This window comes from Prosopis cineraria, unplaced genomic scaffold, assembly GCF_029017545.1.
Source record: "Prosopis cineraria cultivar Desert tree isolate PC_DT_omini unplaced genomic scaffold, ASM2901754v1 PC11, whole genome shotgun sequence".
NCBI lineage: Eukaryota > Viridiplantae > Streptophyta > Magnoliopsida > Fabales > Fabaceae > Prosopis > Prosopis cineraria.
Window position 1 is genome coordinate 10,279,649 of NW_026555342.1, and position 9,013 is coordinate 10,288,661.

General features: G+C 36.1%; 1 protein-coding gene across 1 annotated transcript; it reads left to right on the top strand.

The window, feature by feature from the left end:
- The first annotated feature begins 4,826 nt into the window (after positions 1–4,826).
- Positions 4,827–6,410, top strand: LOC129284989 (U-box domain-containing protein 26-like). Its single transcript, XM_054920524.1, has one exon. It carries the CDS (start codon positions 4,981–4,983, stop codon positions 6,235–6,237), a length of 1,257 nt encoding a protein of 418 aa, XP_054776499.1. The 5' UTR covers positions 4,827–4,980; the 3' UTR covers positions 6,238–6,410.
- The last annotated feature ends 2,603 nt before the right edge of the window (positions 6,411–9,013 follow it).

Here is a 9,013-nt window from a genome sequence, read left to right on the forward strand (position 1 = left end):
GTCACATACTATGCTAATAAAATTTTGGAACTGGCGCCGGCCCATGGTTAAATATTCAAACTATTTCATTACCCTACTATCAATTAAGCAATAAACTTCGCTAAATTGATGAATCAATAAAGCAATCCCTCTATACTTCAGCCTTTGGTCTTCCCTTCATTTTTGTTTTTACCTCCTCGCTGAATCAATGACCTTAGCTACAATCTCGATCTCATGACCTTGACAATATATCAACTAAGCAAAATAGATAGGATAAGTTAAATTAAAGTAAATCACTCCAATCTCCATGTGCTTTGTTCTTTCATTGTTTATTATTTTATTGTACAATTTGTGTTATGATTTTTTCTAGTTTTTTACTCCTCACTTTTGTTTTACATAATATATTTTCATAGTCAACATTTTTTAGCAGTGAAAGACTGATGTCTGGAAAAAAAAAAAAATATTGACTCATGGCTATGGAATATGAATTTTTCATCAATTTAATAATAGGTTATATTAAAAAAAATACTAAAAAGTTTACTGCAAAACATGATAATGAATTACATTTATACTATGAAAAATTGATGAGCGAATTAAAAAAATATATTATATATATATATATATTTATCTTGGTTCTGTGTTGTAAACAATGAAAATTTCTCTCTTTTTCTCTCTCACACGCACACATTTGTAAACATGAAAATCTCTCTCTCTCACGCACACATTTGTAAACAATGAAAATTTCTCTCTCTCTCTCTCTCTCTCTCTCTCTCTCTCTCTCACCAAAAACCTTCTAATTAAAGATTCTAGCTCCACCCCTAAATGGAGCATCTGGTAGGGAAATCATTAAGGAAGTAGTAATTGTTTTTATCTTTACTCTTATATGAGGATATTGACGCTAAGCATGAATTAGGAGAAGTATGAAATCAATAAATAAACTCGTAAACTTGTAAAGGAGAGAAGGGGGGGGGGATTAGTAAGGGTGGACGGTGAGCTTGGGAATCTATAGTCAACAATACAGTTATGAAAATCTTCTAATTTTGTTCTATCTAATTTGATTCGACAATATTCGATCTTGTTAACAAATAGTTATTTAGAATTAAAAATTAAAAAGATTAAATTTTTTTTGAGTTGGACTGAATAGAAGACTAAGCATCTTGATCACTTGATTCAATCTAGTCCTATCAAATTTATTTAAGTCAAAGTATACTTTTAGTTCTAACTTTATATAAGGTTTCAATTTAATTCTTTAATTTTGTAAAGTATTTTTTAATCATTTAACCTTGATATCATTAGTTTCAAATTATTATGTTTTTGCATCAATTATTTTTATTTTAAAAAAATTAAACTCAATATGTGAACATTTAAGAATGTTTTATAAATATTTGAAAGTTCAAAGTAAAAATTTGTTGGGATGAAACTAACAATATTAAGGTTACATGATTAACAAAATACTTTATAAAGTTATAAGAAAAATGAAATGTTGTACAAAGTTAAAAAAACTAAATGTTTACTTTAATCATTTATTTAATAAGATTATAATTAATTTATTATTATTTATATAATAAATTAGATTATTAATAATTTAATAAATCTGGTTCCTCACACGTTCGTACTAATATTAAAATTTAATAATTGAGACCACTTGGACTTTAATTGAAATTTTTTTCTCTTGTTGTTAGAAATTATTATGAATTTATTATAATTATAAAATATTTTTATTATTTTAATTAAATTTTTAAGTTGAAATGGATTATTGTCTCTCGTAAAAAAAGATAAAAAATAAGTTTAATACTGGGCTAATAAAATCAGTCTTTCAATCCTATTATTAATATTTAAATTATTACGAACCAGATCAAACTATAAGTTATTTAATTTAATTTTTTTTTTATAAAAAATTAAAATTTTAAATTAAACTGAAATTCATTTTTATTCAATCTTTTTGTGCGATTCTAATAAATAAGGACGGAAGGGGGAGGCTGAAAAGGCGTCAAAAATAGAAAATGTGAAAGGAAGACAGCTGGAAACACGTGCGAGGGTGTCAATGTGCACGTGCATCGGCGAACTTTATTATTATTATTATTATTATTTGTGAGTGGACAGAGAAGTTGCCAGCAGTGGGCAGAAAACGTTGCCCGGTTGACTGGGAACAACAGGGCCTCTTTCTCTCTCCCCTTCTCTCACTCGCCTCCACCCACCTGTCCAAAACGACACCGCCTCCCTTCTCCCACCGTCTTCCTCTCTCTCTGATTTTTCCTTTTTTTTGGTACCAGCATATTCTTCTCTCTTTTCCTTCACAATCCGCCCAAAAAATAAAATAAAATACTACAGTGCTATTCCAAGATATCCTTTACAGCGTCCACTTTCAAAGCTTTTAAACTCCTTCGACCTTTTCTTTCTCTCCGTTCTTTTAATATTTGTATTTTTTGTTTATAATTTTCAGGTTTTTGTATTTTATAATCAATTCTTTATTATTATATTATCGTGACTAGATAGCTTTTTAAATTAATTAGAGTATTGAGTAAAAAATACTCATCCAATTCTCTTCATAAATAATTTCTACTAACTTTATTAATACTAATATAAAAAAATAAAAAAAAAAAGTGTGCAGAATTTTAAATATGTTCTACATAATAAATTAACAAAATATGTCATGTTACTTTTATTTATTTTATGAATGATAATTTTAAAAATATATTTTAAATATTATTTAAAAATTATATTATAACTTATCAAATAAACATTTTAAAATAATTTGCAAATGAGATTGGAACAAGTATTTCATTCTTCTTAGATAAGATTACAGTTTTGAAAGAAAACTCACCCTTGATTAGATCAAACTGTGTTAATCTAAAGACATGATAGTCATAAGAAAAATAAAACCACAAATAAATAATTATTAACAAGCAAGAATAAGTTTCTTTCTTTTTTTTTCTTTTCCGGTTTCAATTGCTTTTGGCACGCTCTCTCTTTTTGTTCTTACGCTAACACCTTACGTCTCCTTTTTACTTTACGGATGGTTGGTTGAGGGTCATGGACCATCAACATAAATTTCGATGCAAGCACAGTGGATTATACTCGATGAAACCCCGGCTTTGAGAATTATCCAACTCTGAACAAATCATGAACCGTTTCAGATTCGATCCATCCATAAATATATCAATTTTATTAACAGTTAATTATCCATCTCCTAAATAATGCCAGACTACTTGAGCAAAATACCCACTTATGTGTAGGGTCTAACGAATCCAAAAAGAAGCTCCATATAATATCCAACTAAGTTTCTCATCACGTGAAAGTAGGAGAACGTGAAGCAATTAGAATTAATATAAGTAAGGTTTTTGGAGAGCTGTTGAGAGAGAATTGCGGCAGAAATAGAAGTGGGGAAGGATAAAATGAAATTGGGTTGAAGGAAGAGAAGAGATATTGAATTAAAGGCGAAGGAATAAATGAGAGGAAGTCCACATCGGAGGGACCACAGAGGAAGCAACCACCCTGTGATTGTTATCCACGCGAAAGTTGTCTTTGGCGCCAATAAAGAGGTGGAGGACAACCTGGACCCGCACATTCCTTCGCAATCTGTTCATCTTTGACCTGTGACTCCCTCCACTACCCCTCACTATTACCAAACAGTTCCCAACCTAATCATTTCCCTTTTATTTTCCCTCCTTCGCCCCAACCTCTTTTCTCCCTTTTCATATTCCCCCCTTATCAACTCTATACATCCATTTTCATATTATACTTCACATATACTATTGCTTTCCTGTCTTCTTCTATTTTTTATATAACTTGCTTCTAATATTTATAATAAAATTAAGGAAAAGTTTTAAATTTATCAACTATGTCTTAAAATTGATAAAATTTCAAACTTTATTCCTATTAAGTAGAGTATATTCTTAAAAAGATGACCGTGAAACATAATAAAAAACATTGAATAAGGGTAATATGGAAGAGTGTACTAAATATTCCATATCTTATCTCACAAAAATAAATTTTTTCTATCGTAATGTCTTATGAAAAGGCATGTATTTTTTTTCTAAAAAGTTTTGTTTGATTTACTTTGATGTGAATATAATGGAATAATAGGTGTAGGCTTAGATAATTTAATTTTTTATTGGAATTTCTTGAATTTACGATATTGAAAGCTTCAAACTGCCTGAATCTAAATAATCAAAGAGAGACATGTTAATTAATTATTCAGCCTTTTCATTATTAATATATTTGAAAAGCGTGGCTTTCATTTGCAATCGATGGTAACTTTTGGAAAATGCCTTACTACTTTCTCATCTCCACACACTTAAAATGATGAGTTTGACAAGATCATAACTTTAATCTGTTCATGCAACTAATTAATAACGATTTTATTATATCGATCAGTTCCTTTTTGGTGCGCTGGAACACACTGGTTTTCTGCACACACGTGTTTTCATGACGTTCAATTGGCAAGAGAACAGTGTAAAGTTTTGATTACCCCCTTGCAATGCAAGCAAAGCAAACGAGGTAGGGTCAAAGGAAAAGACCAAGAGAAATAAACGAGGAAAAGGCTATGTATTGTATCCAAAGGGGAAAGGGACGCAACGCATGGAACGAAAGAAAATAAAAGAGAGAAGAGGGGGCGATGAGCAAGAAAAAGTTATAGAGGTCACGTTATGTTGATGGAAACAGGAGTAAGATTTTTAAAGACAGCAAATGTGGGGCCCAGAAAGTGGCCATGCATTTGATTTGACCAATCCCCTCCACGCTGCCCGCGACCAGGGTTAGGTGCCCCAAGTTAAAATGGCACCACACACACGTGTGGGGGAGGGGGAGTCAGATAAGAGGGCAGTCACCCTCTCGCTGTAGGGTATGTCCCTCTGTTGCATCTCATATAAAGAGAAAGCAGAGTAACATACTAACATAGAGAATTTTGCAGAGAGCGTTCAGTTTTAGTATTATTTGCAGTACACTTCCCCCCCTCACCCAGAGAGACAAACTTGAAATCTTATCGAGAGGGAGACAGACATGCCTGGGAGTTTAGAGCCGTTGGATTTGGGGATTCAGATTCCTTACCACTTCAGGTGTCCGATCTCGCTTGAGCTGATGCGTGACCCCGTCACCGTCTGCACCGGTCAGACCTACGACCGAGCCAGCATCGAGTCATGGGTCGCCACTGGCAACACCACCTGCCCCGTCACTCGGGCTCCGCTCTCCGATTTCACCCTTATTCCCAACCACACTCTTCGCCGTCTCATCCAGGACTGGTGCGTCGCTAACCGGGCTTTCGGAATTGAGCGTATTCCCACTCCCAAACAACCCGCCGACCCGACCTTAGTTCGTTCCCTGTTAAATCAAGTCTCTTCCCAGTCAGCTCCGAGTCCATCGCGCCTCTCTGCCTTGCGTCGACTCAAGGGACTCGCACGTGACTCGGACAAGAATCGTTCTCTCATTGGCTCTCACAACGTCCGCGAAATCCTCCTCCCTATTGTTTTCTCCGACCTCAATTCCGATTCATCCGAGCTGAACCACGAGTCACTCGCTCTGCTCGTGATGTTTCCACTGGTCGAGTCGGAATGCACGTCAGTCGCATCCGATCCGGATAAAATCAGGTATCTGTCGCGTCTCCTGATTCACACTTCAATGGACGTCCGAGTCAACTCGGCCGCGCTCATCGAAATCGTTGTGGGCGGAACTCGCTCGTCGGAGTTCCGATCTCACATCAGCTGCATCGACGAAATCTACGACGGAGTCATCGACATTCTGAAGAATCCAATCGCGTATCCTCGAGCTCTCAAGATCGGAATCAAGGCGCTGTTCGCCCTGTGCCTGGTGAAAGAGACGCGGGAAAAAGCGGTGAAAGCCGGAGCACCGGAGATCCTCATCGACCGGCTGGCAGATTTTGAGAAATGCGACGTGGAGAGGGCCCTGGCGACGATCGAGCTGCTGTGTCGAATCCCGACGGGGTGCGAGGCGTTCGCGGGGCACGCGCTGACTGTACCGCTGCTGGTGAAGATAATCCTGAAGGTATCGGACCGGGCGACGGAGCACTCGGCGGGAGCGCTGCTGTCGCTGTGCTCGGAGTCGGAGCAGAGCCGGAGGGAGGCGGTGGCGGCGGGGGTGCTGACGCAGCTGCTGCTGCTGGTGCAGAGCGATTGCACGGAGAGAGCGAAGAGGAAGGCGCAACTGCTGCTGAAGCTTCTTCGGGATTCGTGGCCGCAGCAAGATTCCCTCGGAAACTCGGACGATTTTGCATGCAGCGAAGTCGTCGTTGTACCCTTCTGATCACTCCCCATCATTTTGTTCCCGTCCACAGAAAATGAAATTTTGAGTTTTAGTCTTCTAGATCGGTAAATAGCAACTGTAATTGTGCCTGTAAATTTTGTTCCTTTCTGTACGTAAAAAGTTATCGCTGAAAAATAATTGAAAAAATATTTTCAGGTTGCACCAAGTACTAATTCCGGTCTCGTAGCTAATTATATCGATCTATCCCATGCGTTGTTCGGTTAAAGTAAGTGATATATAGTTTGTGGTAATTATTAGCACCAGTGATGGATGCGAACATGAACGCGTGTTGCTGGTATGGAGAATAAGATTACGAAAATGAGAAAAAGAGGGCATGAAATGGAGAGTGGGGAGGGGGAAAAAACATTCACTGACAAGCGGAGAAGTACAAGTCGGTGATAGATGCATAGGAGGAAGTGTTGTTGACCGGGAAGGAAATCTGATTTTGAATAATGATTGTGCCGGGGAGGGCTATGGCTATATACCCCATATTACATACAGGTAACAGGCTAAAGAAGAAAAGAGAGAGAGAGAGCTTTTAACTTTTATCCGGAGGAAGGACAGCATATTAACCTGGGAAGTAAATGGGGAGGTTAATGGGAGCGACGAGGTTTAATTTGAAAAGGAGGAGGAGACTGAGAAGGGACAAGAATTAAAAGGGCACATGTGTGAGGGGAGCAAGGGACCCACGGTGCAAAGGGATAGGAAAAGAGGGTATGTGGCTTAGAAATAGGAGGAGGAGGAGGTCACATGTTGGGTGGGAATAAAACCATGGAATGGTATTCACATGGGGACACACCAAAGCTTGTTGCTTTCTTTCTATTTTGTTGGTTTGGGTGATGGGTGTGCACAAGCTCGCATATTCACATGTGTGTGAGGCCAAGAGATGGTTCAAGTTCAACATATCTAATAGCACTCCGGACCCTCTTCATTTAATGTCGACGCCACCATTGTGGCATTGTCCTCCTTGGGACGAATGGTAATGGTATTACTATATATGCAAGATGCTCCAACTGAGCTTCCGCATTATTGTTGCTGCCTCACTCTCATCTCTTATTCTTGCTTTTGGATGTAGGAAAAGTGATGAGTAGACAAATAGAGAATAGATAAAATGAAGGGATAAATTTGTAAAGATAATATTTGTTATTATCATTTTTAAAAAATTTCCAAATTTTCTGTTCTTCATTTTTCCCCTGTCCAGGACGAAGGGTTAATGCTTGGCACCCAGAATCCATATTCGGTGATTTAGCGGCCATGTTATCATACCTGTATACTTTACGGTACCGGACCATCAGTGTTATTTGACCCTCCCTTTACAGTATTTTTATAACTACAACATCTGTTTTACCTGTGTACGGTATAAAAAGTTTAAACAAGCTGCCTTATCCTGGTTTGTGAATATCGGTCGTTGGTGCTTACTAAATTTTATATTTTTTTCATTTAGAAAAAAATATTACTCGTGACAATCATGAAACCTGTGTAAAGATCTAGGGCTTATTTAAAAACTTATTCTAAAACAGTTTTTTTGTATTCTAAAACAAGAAAAAAAAATCTATTTAACAATGTATTTTAAAAAGTATTTTAAAGAATAAAAATAAAATAAAATATTATTTTGGAGAATAAAAAATAAAAACAACTTTTAAATATTATGAGATTATTATTCTGTAAAGTAAGAAAGAGTGAAAAAATATCTATTTTTATTATTTTTTTATTCTTAGAATATATTTTATAAAATATCAATTCTCAAAATAATAAAATAAAAATAATTTCAAACAGTACTGTACTTTTTAGTTTTCCTTCAATATTTCTTCCCTTCTTCTTTTTTTAATGAAAACAATACAATCTACAGAAAAATTTAACGAAAGAAATGCCACAAAATCTAGAATCATCAAGTTCGCTGGTTCGAGGAAGTTTAACAACGACGTACGTCATTCGAGTATGATGACGGGCATTACAATGCCCATTTCTTGGATTTTTGTTCCTCCTGTTTTTTTTTTTAATTGCCAACGGATTCGTTGTCCCTTTTAATAATGATTAGACGCAGTCGACCCCTACATAAGTTCGGCCCATTAACGAGAATATTGACCTGGATCCTCTGCACACTGCACTACTGTAATTTGTCTAGTCCAATTACTAATGCTTTTACATTCTTTATTATGTATTTATATATAATAAAAATTCAATTGCACCAATGTAAGACGTTTTTTCTATTGAACAATTCATGGGAGTATTTTCTAACTACACTCTTGTTTTATTGAGTAATTAATGAAAACATTTTGAACATGAAAACATTTTGAACAAGTTAAATGTTATACATACATATGCATTCATACATACATACATACTTACATATACATATTAACATGCAAAATGACAGACTAGGCCTGAAAATAGAAATAAACTAATGGTTTACACCAGATTTGTCTGCCCAGTAGCGAGCTAAGCAACTAAAAGGGGGCACTTTCAAAAGATAAAAATCGTCCATTCTGTGATAAGCATCTTTGGCCAAAAATCAGCTACCCGTCTTGAATAAACAACCTCCACCTCCCAATTGCAATGTAACAATTTCTGGGCTTCTAGTAATTATGGCCTCAGCGGGTGAGCTAAACCACCGCTAGTCTGAAGTAAACTCATGACCTCTAACGAATCAATATGACATTGAATCTTGTCCAGCTGAACTTGTTTACATAATTTCAACCTAGAAATGAGAGCAAGAAGCTCAGGAAAAAAGCCCAATCTCTTTTGAAAACCCAGCTTCCAGTCACCATTTCCATTT

Coding starts and splice junctions, on each gene's coding strand:
- LOC129284989 (XM_054920524.1), top strand. CDS start 4,981: ATGCCTGGGAGTTTAGAGCCGTTGGATTTGGGGATTCAGATTCCTTAC.